This window comes from Acomys minous, assembly GCF_964271855.1.
Source record: "Acomys minous genome assembly, chromosome: 13".
Taxonomy (NCBI): Eukaryota; Metazoa; Chordata; class Mammalia; order Rodentia; family Muridae; genus Acomys; species Acomys minous.
Window position 1 is genome coordinate 87,224,602 of NC_140495.1, and position 17,150 is coordinate 87,241,751.

The 17,150-nt window shown below is 40.3% G+C and overlaps 1 protein-coding gene across 2 annotated transcripts in view; it reads left to right on the forward strand.

Moving 5' to 3' along the window:
- The window catches only part of P4HA1 (prolyl 4-hydroxylase subunit alpha 1), a 60,954-nt gene that overhangs the window by 27,572 nt on the left and 16,232 nt on the right, over nucleotides 1–17,150 (forward strand). The window contains exons 5-9 of one of the 2 annotated variants that reach the window (XM_084753575.1): nucleotides 981–1,118; nucleotides 5,438–5,677; nucleotides 9,692–9,888; nucleotides 12,362–12,538; nucleotides 14,923–14,993. In XM_084753575.1, the coding sequence (XP_084609701.1) occupies nucleotides 981–1,118; nucleotides 5,438–5,677; nucleotides 9,692–9,888; nucleotides 12,362–12,538; nucleotides 14,923–14,993 (823 nt within the window). Of the gene's footprint in view, nucleotides 1–980; nucleotides 1,119–5,437; nucleotides 5,678–9,691; nucleotides 9,889–12,361; nucleotides 12,539–14,922; nucleotides 14,994–15,885; nucleotides 15,957–17,150 lie in introns of both variants that reach the window. The other variant, XM_084753574.1, reaches the window with a different exon arrangement.

The window sequence follows — 17,150 nt, forward strand, 5'->3', positions numbered from 1 at the left end:
GGGATTAAAGGCCTGCGTCACCACACCTGGCAGCTTTGTTGTTGTTGTTGTTGTGTTGTTTTGTTTTTAAAGATGTATTTACTATGTATACAGTGCTTTGCCTGCATGTACATCTGCAGGCCAGAAGAGGGCATCAAATCCTATTATAGATGGTTGTAAGCCACCATGTGGTTGACAGGACTTGGGGTTCTTAACCTCTGAGCCATCTCTCCAGCCCTATTACTAACATTTTAAATCACATTTTCTTTAAAGGAGTGTTTATAATCCATTTTCCTTAAGGGAAAATTACCAAGTAATTTGTTTGTTAGTTTGATTTAACTATATTTTATATAAATCCTTTAGTGTTTGTGTCAGAGAAAGGGTCCTGAGGGTGGAACGCACGGCTTTGTGCATTTTAGACAGGTACTTTACCATTGATCCATATCTCCAGCCTTGTATTTCTGTTTCTGTGTGTCTGTATTTTTGTAGACAGGGTCTTACTGTGTACTGCTAGCAGGCCTGGAACTCACAGACTCTCCCTGCTTCTGCTTCCCCATGCTGGCACGAAGGCATTTGCCAGCATGCCTGGCTTATTTGAGCATTTTGAGATAGAGTCTTATTATTTATTCAAGGCTGTCCTGAAACACTTGTCTTTGTAGGAGTTTCTGGTTTAGAGGCATGTACTACCTACCATTCCTGGCCTCTGGGTTTTTTGTTTTTCCTTGTTATTTTGTGTAAAAACGATTATTATTAGTTGGTCTGTACTAATATGGTTGTAATTTTGCAGTGATCTCAGATTGCTCACATTTTAACGGAACTAAGGAATTGAAGTTAATGGTCTGTTCTCTCTCTGTGTCTCTGTCTCTCTCTCCTCTCTCTCTCTCTCTATATCCCTCCCCCCCCCCCCTCTCTCTCTGTGTTTCTTAGAAAATATAGAAATTTCATGGTATGGTAGAAATATGATGACTTTTTTTTATACTCCATCTTTTTTCTATTTCAAGGCTTCATCTCTAACCTAACCATTCAGAGGCAATACTTCCCTAATGATGAAGACCAGGTTGGGGCAGCTAAAGCTTTGTTTCGTCTCCAAGACACCTACAATCTGGACACAGACACCATCTCAAAGGGCAATCTTCCAGGTAAGAGGACTCTTCCATCCACCCATGTTGGTGCCCAGCTGTTCAGTCCACTAGGAAAATCTAATTTTACATTTTAACGTCTGTTGGACGGGGTCCCCTGCAATTCAGGCTGGTTTCAAACTCCAGTTCGTGGCCGTCCTCATATATCCTATGCCTGGCTTTCGTTTGTAAAGGTTTAAAACTGTAGCTTATTTTTTTATCCCTTTTATTTATTTTAAAATTTTTATTTATTTATGTTTGGCTTTTTTTTTTTTTTTTTTTTTTTTTTGAGACAGGGTCTCTCTATTTAGTTCTAAATGGCCTGGAACTCAAGAGATATGCCTGCTTCTGCTTCCCAAGAACAACCTAAAGAAGTAATTTTAGTATATAAGAAAAAGAAATGTTTCCAGTGTTTCTTTTAGAACATCTGCTGTTTCTTAAGTGTTTTGGTATATAAATCACCAAAATGTATTTTTGTTAACTAAAAGCTAAGATGTTCTGAATATGGACAGATACTAAGAGGTTCTGTAATATAAGGCTAAAGAGATGGTTCAGTGGTTAGGCGCATTGGCTGATCTTCCACAGGATTTGGGTTAAATTCCCAGCACATACAAGACAGCTTATAGCCATCTGTAACTCCAGTTCCAGGGGATCAGATACCCTCTTCTGTCTTCATGGGCACTATGTACATATATGGTATGTAAACGTACATGCAGGCAGAATACACATTCACATAATTGTTTTTAATTTTAAAAAAAGTTTTGTGGCATGATGCAACCTATTATAGTACACAGCCTATTTTGGGCAAAGAAAAATTTAAGTTACATCTGATTTTATGTTAATTTGCTTCTGTCACTTTTTCTGTGAGATCGTGGCTCACTGTCTTCTTTCACTCCTGGAGAAGTAAAATGTGTTGCCTATGGTCAGACGGAAAATGGTTTTATGACAGAGAGATGGTTATTGATAAAGATGCTTTCTTGTGCATCTCTCTTTGCTTGGGATAAGTCCTGAGATAGTAACTAATATATTACATTAAGTAAGATTTTTTTTTAATAAGCTGGAAAAGTTGTGTAAGTGTTCAGATTTATATATTTTATTTTCTATTTCTATGGGCACTACATTATGACACTTGATAAGATTTTAACATTTAAAATTTTGTTTCTGGTTCACAGTCCCACTCAGCAGACATCAAATGTGCTATATGTGTAGTTATTAACGTCAGTACAAAGTGACCAACTAAGTGTCGGCTGAGGCACTTAGGTTCTCAAGATAATGGTACAGTGACTGCCTGGAAGGGGGAACGTTGGGATGTAATAGGAGCACACAGAAGAGATACTGTTTCTGGGCTTCATAGAAGTGAAAATGAAGGCTTTTGGAAGGCTTACTAAAATAACTGAGAGCTTGTGAAGAAGGCTTTATCCAGGAGAATGGAGAGGAAGTGGACAGGAGTGGACAGGGAAGAAGTATTCCAGACAGATGGAACATTGTCTGAAGGCCAGAAGGGAATGAGCCTATTGTATTTGGATAAGTAACAGGTACTTTGGATGGCTTAACACACAGACACGGTTCCAGTGAAACATGCATGAGTTAGGAATGAGATTTGGTTTCTGAGAGTAGTGAGACCTGAAACTAGAGAGGTAAGCAAACACTATCTTGTATTATTTCTTTCTCCCATTTTCTTGCCTATTTTCTCTGGTTCCCTTCATGCTCCCTATGGAATACTCTAATTTTTAGATGCTGTGTTTTTTTTTTCAACTTTTATTTTCCAAAAACCCGGTCCCCAGACAGTCTTCTGTACTAAGTTTGAATAGATAGTAGGACAACCAGAATCACTTTACCAAAGCAGAATAGCTGAAAGTCTGCCCTTTAGCATCATGCATATTCATATAACACTGCCAGAATATTGGGCCATTTGCAGAATGTTACTGTGCTGTCTGCATGTACTGATGTGTACTCTCCTGTAATGTGCTTTACATGGCTCCCAAACACCCAGAGTTGCTGAATTGTGATCTTGTTTTAGACATGTACCAGCAGCACAGTCATAACTGTCATCTATATATATAAACAAGCACCATACCATACCATACAGGGATTATAGTAAGATTGTTTCTTTATTAGTTTGTTGCTTAGCCTGGGAGTAGATGGGCCTCCAGCTCGCCTGTGGGGATTATTTTTATTATACATTGAGGTAGGAAGACGTGCCCACTGTAGGTGGGTTCATTCCCTCACTAGGATAATTATGTAAATTATATAAATTTAACAGGAACGTTGTTTTGGTTTTTGCCATTTTGTTATTTTCCTATTGAAAGTAGGTTTTTTTTTTTTCGTGTACTATATTCTGATTACTGTCCTCCTCCAGCTCCACCAGCATCTTCCTACTTCCCCACCTCCCCAGATCTGCATCCTTTCTTTCTCTTGTCCATTGGAATACAAACAGGCATCTTTAAAAAAATAAATAAATAAAAACAAAATAGGACAAAACAAAATGTGGGGAGCCTACTCCCCCAAATCACAAGAAATACATACAGGCCCCGAGCCACACATTCACACACACGTAAAACCCATTCAAATAATATTGGAAACCATAACATATAAGCAAACGATGTGTAAGGTTTAAAAAAAAAAAGGTGCCAACAAAGTTATGAGAGACAGAAAAAACCTCCAAAAATACCATTGAGTTAATTTGTGTTAGCCATCTACTGCTGGGTATGGGGCCTGCCAGCAAGTGTTGTTTGTATACCCAGTGAGACTCCATTGGAGGAACTCCTGTATTTTCCTCCCTTAACCCCCGTTCCCTCCCTTTCCCTGTTTGATTCTTCCACCCCAGCTGTCTTTGCCCCACCCCGCCCACCTCCTGTTTATCAGTAACTACCCTCTTCCTCCCCTCTGGTCCTGGACTCTGTGCCTAACTGCTGTGGCCATGCTGACTGAACAGCTATGTCCACATATAATAGATATGTATCACCTTGTCTTTTTCAGTCTGCATTATCTCACTCAGGATGGTTTTTTTGTTTTGTTTTCCTAGTCCTATCTACTTACCTTTGGGTATTTTTTGTTTGTTGGTTGGTTGGTTTTTAGGGTTTTTTTGTTTGGTTGTTTTTGTTTTTTTGTTTAATAGCTAAGTAGTACACTACATTTTCCTTATTCATTCAGCTGTTGATGGACATCTGTTTCCAATTTTTGGTTGTTATGAATAGAGCAGCAATAAGCACGGTTGTGCAGGTGTCTCTGTGATAGGATGTGGAGTCCTTCAGGTATATATGCCCAAGAGTAAGAAATAGCACCCAGAGGGAGTAGGGGTCAAGGTAGTCAAACTGAGTGCTGAAGTGAATAAAATAGAAACAACAGCAACAGAAAAGCGGTACAAAGAACCAATGAGACAAAGAGTTGGTTCTTTGAGAACATAAATGAGATTCGTAAACCTTTAACAAAATTTAAATAAAGAGAGAAGATCCAAATTACAAAAATTAAGAGATAAAAGGAGGTGGTAATGACAGACACTGAGGACTCTTTAGAAAATAAAGCAGTCAGTGGTTTGCTTTTTTCTTCTCTTCGTCTTCCTGTTCATCTCCTGCCTAGATTGTTCCTTAAGCAAGATAGATACCTCATTCTTTTCATTGTTGCTTTTCAGACAGATACACGATATGTTTCCTGCTGTGTTATAGTATGCTTTAACTTAATTAACTCTATTTTGGTAACTTTATCTTTCATATATATTTGATAAATGAAAACACATACCCAGTAACGTTACACAGATGTTAATATGTAACATATATGCTACATGATTTCATCTAAGTCTTGGGTTCTTTAAAAATGTATGTATGTGCCATATAGGTGCCATGTCATGTATGTGAAGTCAGAGGGCAATTTGGGGAGTCGGTTCTCTCCTTCCACTATGAGTTTTAGGGATGAACTCAGGTCATCAGACATGGATGCTAGTGCCTTTACCTGCTGAGCATATCACTGGCCCTAGGCTCTTTAGGCACATTCCCTGTACCAGTTATGTAATCTTTATTATGTTACATTATTTTGTTTATAAAATTAGGCTAATTGTTACTCTGTGTTTGATTAATTACTTATTTGAGACAGGGTCACTCTGTGTAGCTCTGACAGTCCTGGAACTTGCTAGATAAACCAGGCTGGCCTTGAATTCAAATAATTCACTGCCTGCCTTTATTCCTGAGTGCTGGGATTAAAGGTATGTGTTAACACTCCCAGCTGATTTTGCTTTTCTTATCACTGGATTATTACAAAGTTAGTAGCACTTGGAAACTTACGTAACCCTAAGTAAATACAGTACAATATGAAGATTGCCAATGCTCTGTGTTTTCTTTTTGCAGGAGTGCAGCACAAGTCTTTCCTAACAGCCGAGGACTGCTTTGAGTTGGGCAAAGTGGCCTATACAGAAGCAGATTATTACCACACAGAACTGTGGATGGAACAGGCACTAATGCAGCTGGAGGAAGGAGAGGTTTCCCCCGTAGACAAAGTCTCTGTTCTAGATTATTTGAGCTATGCAGTATACCAGCAGGGAGACCTGGATAAGGCACTGTTGCTTACAAAGAAGCTTCTTGAACTAGGTAGGTATGTCATCTGGCCTAATATACATTAGTTACGATGGGGATATGCCTTATCTGCATATCTATTACTTGTCTCTCCAGCCACACAGTCAGCCGTGTGCTTCTCATCAGCAGTCTGAGGCTTGCTCCACCAGGCACACTTTGCCTTCTCACTGCTTTTTCTCAAAGTAAATGGCAATTGACCTTTTCACCTACTAGTGCCACAGAAGTTGCTCTGTTCTCTGCTGTTTTCTTTCCTTTGAGGAATTTAAAAACTGCAACTAGCTAAGCAGTGGTAAAACTGGAACTAGCTAGGCAGTGGTAAAACTGGAACTAGCTAGGCAGTGGTAAAACTGCAACTAGCTAGGCAGTGGTAAAACTGCAACTAGCTAGGCAGTGGTAAAACTGGAACTAGCTAGGCAGTGGTAAAACTGGAACTAGCTAAGCAGTGGTAAAACTGGAACTAGCTAAGCAGTGGTAAAACTGGAACTAGCTAAGCAGTGGTAAAACGGGAACTAGCTAAGCAGTGGTAAAACTGGAACTAGCTAAGCAGTGGTAAAACTGGAACTAGCTAGGCAGTGGTAAAACTGGAACTAGCTAGGCAGTGGTAAAACTGCAACTAGCTAGGCAGTGGTAAAACTGCAACTAGCTAGGCAGTGGTAAAACTGCAACTAGCTAGGCAGTGGTAAAACTGCAACTAGCTAGGCAGTGGTAAAACTGCAACTAGCTAGGCAGTGGTAAAACTGGAACTAGCTAGGCAGTGGTAAAACTGCAACTAGCTAGGCAGTGGTAAAACTGGAACTAGCTAGGCAGTGGTAAAACTGCAACTAGCTAGGCAGTGGTAAAACTGCAACTAGCTAGGCAGTGGTAAAACTGCAACTAGCTAGGCAGTGGTAAAACTGCAACTAGCTAGGCAGTGGTAAAACTGGAACTAGCTAAGCAGTGGTAAAACTGGAACTAGCTAAGCAGTGGTAAAACTGGAACTAGCTAAGCAGTGGTAAAACTGGAACTAGCCAAGCAGTGGTAAAACTGCAACTAGCTAGGCAGTGGTAAAACTGCAACTAGCCAGGCAGTGGTAAAACTGGAACTAGCTAGGCAGTGGTAAAACTGCAACTAGCTAGGCAGTGGTAAAACTGCAACTAGCTAGGCAGTGGTAAAACTGCAACTAGCTAGGCAGTGGTAAAACTGGAACTAGCTAGGCAGTGGTAAAACTGGAACTAGCTAAGCAGTGGTAAAACTGGAACTAGCTAAGCAGTGGTAAAACTGGAACTAGCCAAGCAGTGGTAAAACTGCAACTAGCTAGGCAGTGGTAAAACTGCAACTAGCCAGGCAGTGGTAAAACTGGAACTAGCTAGGCAGTGGTAAAACTGCAACTAGCTAGGCAGTGGTAAAACTGGAACTAGCTAGGCAGTGGTAAAACTGCAACTAGCTAGGCAGTGGTAAAACTGCAACTAGCTAGGCAGTGGTAAAACTGCAACTAGCTAGGCAGTGGTAAAACTGGAACTAGCTAGGCAGTGGTAAAACTGCAACTAGCTAGGCAGTGGTAAAACTGCAACTAGCTAGGCAGTGGTAAAACTGCAACTAGCTAGGCAGTGGTAAAACTGGAACTAGCTAGGCAGTGGTAAAACTGCAACTAGCTAGGCAGTGGTAAAACTGCAACTAGCTAGGCAGTGGTAAAACTGGAACTAGCTAGGCAGTGGTAAAACTGGAACTAGCTAGGCAGTGGTAAAACTGCAACTAGCTAAGCAGTGGTAAAACTGGCTAGGTAATGGTGGTACACTCCTTAAATCTCTAGCATTTGGGAGGCAGTGGGAGGTGGGTAGCCTGGTCTACATAGTGAGCCAGGACTACACAGTGAGACCCTGTCTCAAAAACAAAACAAAACAAAAAAAAAAAAACCAAACAAAAAAACGAAGTGTAAATAAGAAATAGGATCAAACCTAGATGAAGAACTCAGTTGAAAAAATTTACTTACCATAGTAATTGCTAACTACTTTTATTTGAAGAATATTAATTGCTTTGTTGCATTTCATATTCAAATGTTAGGAAACTGATAGGAGAATTAAAAAACAACATTAGAGTATTTACCTGTGTGTATGTAGGTGTATCCCATGTGTGCAGTGATCACCAAGGCCAGACAGAAAAGGTTTATATCCCACTCCGTGAAAGCATCTGGGTGCTGGGAACTGACCCCTGGCTCTTTTCAAGAGCAACAAGTACTCTTAACCACTGAACTGCTTCTCTAACTGCCCAAATTCCTTGATTTCTACCCAAGATCTGCTATGCTGCACTCTATGGAAATGGGCCTCAGAACATATAAAATAATAAATTCAGGCAGCCTTTGATACCTTAAGAAGAAAGAACATTTAATAAGTTATTTAATTTTAAAGATTTATTTATGTGTACACTGCTCTGTCTGCGTGTACACCTGCAGGCCAGAAGAGGGCATCAGTTCACATCATAGATGGCTGTGAGCCACCATGTGTTTGCTGGGAATTGAACTCAGGACCTTTGGAAGAACAGGCAGTGTGCTTAACCTCTGAGCCATCTCTCTAGCCCCTAATAAATTATTTTATGATTAAGATAATAGATGTCAGAAAAATGAGACGGCTCAAAAAGATTGATCATCTTAAAATAAACTTTATGATAATTGGCTTTTCTTAGATGAATAAATCAAGATATTAGTTCACATAACATTTGTTTTCCTTTTTTATTTGTTTGTTTTTCAAGATCGGGTTTTTCTGTGTAGCCTTGGCTGTCCTTGGCTTTGTAGATGAGGCTAGCCTCAAAATCTCAGCTTATCTGCCTGCTTCTGCTTCCGTGAGTACCGGGAGTAAAGGCCTGTGCCACCGTACCTTGTTTGATATGTTTTTCTCTTGATTTAAATTATACTTTGTATTCAATGTAGAAAATTTATTAATACAGAAAAACAGAGGAGTCAACTATTTTTGTTTCGTTGTAGCATACACTCCCTTTCTCCATACACATTTACTTTTCTCTCATAATTAGGTCTTTATTGTATATCATAACATACATTGTGAGCAGTTTCAGAAAACTAGAAATTCTTTACAAACAAAGTACTTTGATTCACACCACAAGTAATGCTCTTTCTGCTCTTTGTTTGTCAGTGTGTAGTTGTTTGGACTAGCTTTTCCATTCTAAAGGGTAGCTAAAAATTAACAGTAGCAATTTATGAGGCAGTTAGTAGATTTTGGCATGTTTGAAAATTAAATCTTCAGTTTCCTTTTTTCTGCTTACAAAATTAGAGCTGAAATCTACTGAGCCCTCAGATATAAACTGGTCTGCATTTATCTGTTGGGAATATTAGTTATAAAGTGGGTCTGTTTTGTCTTTAACATAGTGATTACTTTGTAGCCACAAAATTATCTTTCCCACCATTTCTTAACATACATAAATGAGTAGGACTCTCTCCCGTGGTGCCCCCCCCCAAGTTTCTCTTTAACCCTGGCTATCTTGGAACTCACTATGTAGATCCTAGATCCTCCTGCCTCTGTCTCCATGCCCAGCTGAGTAAGACTCTGGAGTATCAATTGACATCAGACCGAACATTGTTCTGGACTGATTAGTAACATTCTGAAAGCAGGAACAGTGATTGCTGCCTAAAGATACAGACCTGCTGCTGTCCCCAGCTGTTTCTATACGGAGGGACTGTATTCCCTGACTGACTGGACAGTGCTAGTTACATCGTGTTTGGGCACTAATCAGTTACATTAGTGCCTCCTTTCTCAAAAGCATCTTAATTAGGAAGGTAAACTTTATGTTATAGAAACTGTATTACGAAGCTGGGCATGATGGTGCACGCTTTTAATCCTAGCACTTGGGAAGCAGAGACAGGCAGATCTCTGTGAGTTTGAGGCCAGCCTGGTCTACAAAGTGAGTTCAGGACAGCCAGGGCTACACAGAGAAACCTTGTCTTGAAAAAGCAAAAAACAAAACAAACTGTGTTATATTGCTGTTTTCTGATGATGGAATAACTAATCTTGCCTGTGTGCACACTTTATTTCTCTCTAATAGATCCTGGACACCAGAGAGCTAATGGTAACTTAGTATATTTTGAGTATATAATGAGTAAAGAAAAAGATGCCAATAAGTCTACTTCAGGTGACCAATCTGATCAGAAAACTACATCAAAGAAAAAAGGGATTGCTGTGGATTACCTGCCAGAAAGACAGAAGTACGAAATGCTGTGCCGTGGGGAGGGTATCAAAATGGTAAAGTGGAAAAAGTCAATTGTGTGTGTGTGTTTGAATGCGTATGTGTTTGTACTAGAGAAATGGAGTTTTTTTGAAGTCTGTGATAAAAATCAGGATGATAGCACAAAGTAGTGTGCTGTGTTGCCCTACTATGGATGAAATGTGTCACTGTGTGCATTACACATTATTGCCCCATATGAACTGATTATGGGATGTTCTCTAAGACTGCCCTGTGAAGGCAGGTAGTGGTGACACACACCTTTAATCCCAGCATTCAGGAGGCAGAGGCAGGTAGATCTGCTGTGAGTTCAAGGCCAGCCTGGTCTACAAAGTGAGTCCAGGACAGCCAAGGCTACACAGAAAGACCCTATCTGGAAAAACAAAAAGGAAAAAGAAAAAAAAACTGTCTTGTGGAGCAGAAGTACATTGTTAGTGAGTTTTTAGAGTAAGTATTTCTAAATGTAAACTCTTGGAAAAAATGTTTAAATTTCTTTTGTTACTAAGAAACTGATGTTGTACTTCTATTTTGCCATTGAAGAGTGTTGACACTCTTCTCACCACTAACTGCAAATACCTATGTTGCATCATTGTTTTGTGGGCAGGTTCACTGACTCCTAGCATCAAGTGCTTGCTTTTACTTGGGGAGCTAATAAGCAATGCAAGAATAAGACTTTATTAGATTCCTTCAATTTTTTTTTTTGTACATGTCATTAAAAAAAACTGTAGTATGTGTGTTAGGTTCCTTTCTTTCACCCATAAAATGCCTGAGATAGACAGATTTAATGTGGGGTCTGTAGACCATACGTCCAGGGGAAGTGGCCTGAACTGCTGAGATGGAGCATGTTCACACCCTGGAAATCTCATATTTGAGACCTAAAGTCTCATTCTAAGAATGGTAGGTTTAGGACAACGCTCTTACTGGTGTCTCTGCCTACCTCAGGAGCACATGATACAGCCCCAAGGGTGCAGGTGGTCAGTCCCATGAGCCTGTCTGCTGTTACAGTTCCCCATGCAAGTACAGCTTTGCCAGCATCCTGGTCCCAGCTAATGACACCCATTCGGCCTCAAACCTCCCCACTGCCCAAGTTTTTAAGTCCCTGCTTCACAGGAACTAAAGGGGCCAGCACCATCTACTTCAGCAAAGATTGTCTGAGATTGCAGTTTATTCTGGGGAACGAAGGCCCCCTCCTCCCCCTAAGAATTCACTGCCAGACCCTTGGGCTTGACAGCCAGTCAGGTAGCCACAGAGGAACCGTCTTGGCCACCTCTGAATTTTGCCTGGTTGCTGTGAGGCAGCTGCCAGTCTTTCCAGATCAGTTTGGAATAGCCCTCACCTCACCCACACCCTCTCCCATTAATATGGAGGTTTGACCAAATGACTGTAATACTGAGGTATCACCGCTGGCTTCAGAACTTCAAGTGTCCACTTCCGTCCAGTACTGGCAATCTCATTAAAAAGAGTTAACTGTAACATGGTGGGAAAACCTCTTTTCCATATCCCCTGTGAGATTGGAAGTCTTGCGCATGGCCTAGGACTCCGAGTTTCTCTGTTTCTACTGGAAGCCAGTGGCACTTCAGCCTCCACTGGAGAAACTTCCTTCTTCTGGTGCTGCACTCGGCACTGGCAAGAGGAACGGAAGGAAGTGAGAAAAGCTTTATTTTGGCTTATGAGAGATTTCAAGTCCATAGTCCATTCCATTCACTGTATCCTTTGGGCCCATGACAAGGCAGGGCATGGGGAGAGTATGTGATGGAGCAGAATTACTTACTCCATAGCCGCTCAGAAGCACAGAGCAACAGGGTGGGATTTCCAACATCACCTTCCGGGCACACCCCAGTGACTTTCCATTCAGCCCTGTTTCCTAAAAGACCTACAACCTGCCAACCACACCACCAGCTGGAGACCAAGCTGAGAGTGTAGGAGCAGTCCAGATTCAGGCTCTAATAAACATCTGTCTTATAAAAATATAAACTCAAACCGACTAGAGGGCATTATCATGTCTTTACAAATTGATAGAAGTTACATACTAATATAAACTGTCTAGTTAGTTTTCAGATTTCTAGGAGTGAGCTGTGTCTTGCTTGTTTTGGGAACAGGATCTCCTATATCACAGAATATGAGCTTGAAACTCAGCATCTTAGTCATGATGAACCTTTGCCCTTCTGGTTCTTCTGCTCCTTATTTCAGACATCCCTCCTCCCCAGGAAGTGTTCTTTTACCTTTTTGGGTGCTGGGCATTGAGCCCAGTGCCTGTTATATGCCAGCTAGCCACTCTGCCACAGAGTTCACCCCGAAACCCTAAGAATTATGAATAAGACTTTGAAGATCCTAAGTGCTTGGTTTGATGGAGAGTGTTTGCAGGACACTGCTGCTTTGTGTGCTGTTCCAGAGCTCATCCGTGTCTGTGTGTGCAAACGTAACTGTTGTTCCTAACACATATAGGAATAGACACTAAGGGTCTAATGTGTTTATTACTTTCTTTGTATTTAGACTCCTCGGAGACAAAAAAAGCTGTTTTGCCGCTACCATGATGGAAACAGGAATCCTAAATTTATTCTGGCTCCAGCCAAACAGGAGGATGAATGGGACAAGCCTCGTATTATTCGTTTCCATGATATTATTTCTGATGCAGAAATTGAGACTGTCAAAGATTTAGCAAAACCAAGGGTAATTTCTTTTCTTCCCAGTTTACTGAGTATGTGTTAATCTATGCAAGGATAACTAAGGTGGCCATAACTTGAGGTGGTTACAAGTGTTACTGCCTCAACACAGTGATGTTAACTTACAGTTTACACTAGTTGTCTCAGTTTTTTATCAGTACAAGTAGCACATCCTGTGGCTGGGCTTTAAACAGTGAGCAACAGAAACCATAGATTGTGTTCTTACACAAAAAATTGTGGTTTGCTGTCTTACTGGAAGACCTTTCTACATATTTTGTAGCTGTCAGTACCACTCAAAGCTCAATGTTTTCATACCTAGTGTATTTTTATCTGAACGAATAATCCTAGTATTGTAATTTCCCTTTAGACACATTAACAGTAGAAAAATATTAGGTAATTAGGTATAGATATCTGGTTAATTTTAAAATAGTATTATAGTTTACTAGTTTTCATATTACTATATTTAAATTTTCTTTTATGTATATGGTGTTTGTTTGCATTGTGTGTCTGCACACCCTATACATGCAGTGCCCATGAGGGTAAGAGGGGGTCAGATCCTCTGGAACTGGAATTACAGATGCTTGTGTTTACCATGTGGGTGCAGGGAATGGAACCTTAGTCCTCTGCAAGAGCCAGTGCACTGAACTGCTGAGCCATCGCTCCAGCCCCCTTAATCTATATTAATAAGAAAATAGTTGAATGTGGATTATGTCTAATTCTGCACTTGTAGTGTTTGGTGTAAAAACTTGTCTTTTGTGTGAGAGTGTGGAGACTGCTCTCTGTCCTTGCCTTTTCCTATCATCTTGTTCTTTAAAACAGTATGTCTTATTAATGATAAAATGCAAACTTTGATAGCAATTATTAAATGACATTGTGATCGCTACTTTTCTTTTGTAATATGTAGATGTTGATACATTTCTATAAAGGTCAAGGTAGTAAATGTTTTTGAGGGCCTTGTCAGCTGTATGGTCTCTGCTACAACTACCTCAGCTCTGCCACAGGTGTGAAAGCAGCTAAAGAAAGCACATAAATAAATGAAGGGATAGTACAATCATGATTTTATTTCTAAAAGCTGGTGGCAGTTTATTTGCCTGGTGGGTTAGCTGACTGGTGTGTACATGCTTACATAAACTTAAATTTTTCAAGTTTTATTATTTTTCCAAATTGACAGTTTTTTAAAAAGTCACATTAGTTTAATGTGGAGCTGTTCAGGGACATTCTCGAAAATCTGCTGCCATGCATTCTGCCTCTTAAATTAGTCCATATTTTTTCATTCTCTTTTGAATTCCTAATTCAGCCCTTTATTTGTAGTTAGACCCAGTTTACCAGTATTTTTTGGTAAAATATTTGTTAAAAATTTACTTTTGAGGTAGAAGGCCTCAGTTTTCAAAGGAATTTTTTTTGGTTGAGATTATTTTTTATTTTTAAAGATTTATTTATTTATTATGTATACAATGCTCTGCCTGCATGTACACTTGCAGGCCATAAGAGGGCATCAGATCACATCATAGATGGCTGTGAGCCACCATGTGATTGCTGGGAATTGAACTCATGACCTGGAAGAGCAGTCAGTGCTCTTAACTGCTGAGCCATCTCTCCAGCCCCCTCTTGAGATTATTTTTGACCAGTAAATTTAGTGGCAATAAAGTTTTGTTGTTGTTGTTGTTGTTGTTGTTGTTGTTGTTATTTCAGAATTACCCTCTAATTTTAAAAAGAATTCTGAGCCAGGCCTGGTTGCCCACGCCTTAACCTCAGCACTGAGGAGTAAGAGGCAGGTGGATCTCTGTGAGTTCGAGGCCAGCCTGGTCTACAAAGCGAGTCTAGCACAGCCAAGGCTATACAGAGAACCCTGTCTTGAACAAACAAAAACAACAACAAAACTGATTATCTATGATTATCTTGGCATTCCTTTTACCTACCTAGCTGCAGAAAGGCTATTTTACTGTATATATTACTGAGTACATAATATCTTGAAGAGAGAAAAGAGTGACTTTAAAACAAAGTTTAGGCCTTTATAATCATGTTTGTTACTGGGGTTAAAATCTGAGGTTTTAGAGTACATGTACTTTGTGTTTTAGAAATGTTTCTTTTTGTATCAACATTTTTTAACTAGTGAAAAAAATTTAATCGCCCAACCTTTTCTGTTTGTGTGGCCTCTATTCGTGCAGTGCAAAAGCAAATAAAATAATTTTTAAGAAGCACACAAAAAAACCCAAAAAACTAACTGGCTTTCAAGGCTCAACACAAGGTGATTGGAAGGGTATTGAGTTATTTTCTATTCACCCTCTTTTGTTTAAAGAAGAAAAGAAACCCCAGCTTTCTGGCTGGTTAAGTAAACGTGATTAATTTTTTTGTCTTGTAATGCAACTGTTCTGACGGTTGGCTTCACAGCTGAGGCGAGCCACCATTTCAAACCCAGTAACAGGAGCCTTGGAGACGGTACATTACAGAATTAGCAAAAGGTAAGATTGGATACTGCGTATTTTTCCTCCTAATGAGTATTTTAAACTAAAGAGTTCTTAGTTACAGAAGAGGATCGTTTCCAGGCTCCAGCTCAGGTGGCCGCCTTACACTTAAGAATAGCGCATGGACGCATGCTTTGTGTCTCACAGGCATTCCCTTTAACTAGAAGTTCTGTTTTTAATCTCTGATTGGTCTCGTGTTTCAGAAATTAAGTGCTTTGTATTTTAGGATCAGGTATTAAACACTAAGGAAATTGCCTGGTCCTTTCTTTTTCCCTTTGTTGTGAGAGTGGGAAATAAAGAAAAAGAAGCAGTGGGCTAAGGTGAGCCTCACACCACCATCCTGGGCATGGATGCTAATCTGTCGCTGTCATTATGGAGTGATCTGTTCTTACTGGACTTTTTCATTAAAAAAAAAAAAATCACTGGCCCAAAACTTGGCTGTGGAGAGGCTGAGCTCAGGCTTCCAAAGGACTTATCTCTCTTAACCTGGATGATGCAGAGAGACTGAAAAACAGTTTTGTCTTGATGAAAGTTTTAAAATGATGAACTAATAAACTATATTTGAAGAACATTAAACTTCTAGTCCTGGGAGAGCGCCTGTGAAACTCACTGCTGCGGGTCATTTACATACAGCCTCAAAGGATTTGAGTTTTAAAAAAGTGAAAGGACAACAAATACATTTACAATCAAATTCTGTCAACCGTTTTTCTCCTGACTTACACGTGGCTCTTCTTCTTGCCACCTTTCTGAATGTTTGCTGATTCGAACCATTACCCGCCATGCAGACCAATCTGAATCCTTCCAATCACCTGTGGCAAAACAAAGTGAACAAAGCCCAAACGGCCTGCTGGAGTGTAAGCCCGTGTCCTTTCTCTTTTTTTTTTCGTAGCTGAGCCGAGCTACAGTACATGACCCTGAGACGGGGAAATTGACCACAGCACAGTACAGAGTATCTAAGAGGTAAGGGACCAATGGGCAGAACTTGAGGCGTATTTGGAGTGCTCTTTCTTGAGAATTTTGACAAAATACATGGTGTAGTTTTGAAGACGTAGATGTCAGATGAAGTTTTGGTGTCTGCTTGATTTTCATGATCAGCAGATGAAGGCAGCTGTAGGCATCTTCCAGTCTTGGATAAGTATGGCGTGCCCGGGGAGGCCCTGGCTGTACCAGCTGGTAATGTGCAGCGAGGCCTAAGGCAAACTCTGCCATGAAGCTGGGGCTTCTCTGTGGGTCACCAGTCACTGTAGAGGAAATGCCTAAAAGGACAAAGAAGCTTCCACAAGTCAGTTTCAGATTCCTTGCTTTGATCAACATTTAGAAGTAACCATGGTCAGCTTAGCTGCATAACTCAGAGCTAGGGCTGAGTGAGGTTAGCACGGCATTTCTCAGTTCAAAATGAAAACAAATTCCATCGCACTGAATTCTGTTTTATTCTAACACTAAATAATATTTTCCCACAGATACAACACTAAACTCTGTCCATCATGTTAAAAACATTTAAATATATTAGATAGTAATTGCTTAATCAATTGCTTAGATTAATGTGTGCTAATATTAGTTGGAATAACTCAATCTGAAGCTACTATTTTTAAAAATTGTTCTAAAGTCCTTTTTGACTGCTGTGTATGTGAGTGTGGGTGTGTGCATGCCACCGTGGCCATGTAGGGTCTGTGAGTCCATCCCCTCTTCCTCCTGGCTGCCGCATGGTCTTTGTTGTTCTGTCTGCCATGCTGGCTACTCAGGACTCGCTGGACCCTGAGCTGCGTCTCCTGTCTCTGCCTCCCATCTTTGCATAAGAGGGCTGGAATTACAGACTTGCTTTTTCAAGACAGAGTTTCTCTGTATAGCTCTGGCTGTCCTGGAACTCACAGAGATCCGTCTGCCTCTGCTTCCAAAGTGCTGAGATAAAAGCCACACACTACCACTGCTCAGGCAGACATGCATGTTTGTTTGTTTTTACAGAGGAACTCAGGCTTTTGTGGCATGATCTTGTGCTTGAGCCAGCACTAAAGATACTACTTTTGATGAGGGCCTTTATGTATGCAACAGGAAGTTTGTATTTTTGTCAGTTATATAAACATTTTTGTCCTGGAGAACTACAGTGTGATGAATGTACTTTTCAGTGTTAAATCAGAACTCCAGAAGTTTTCTTAA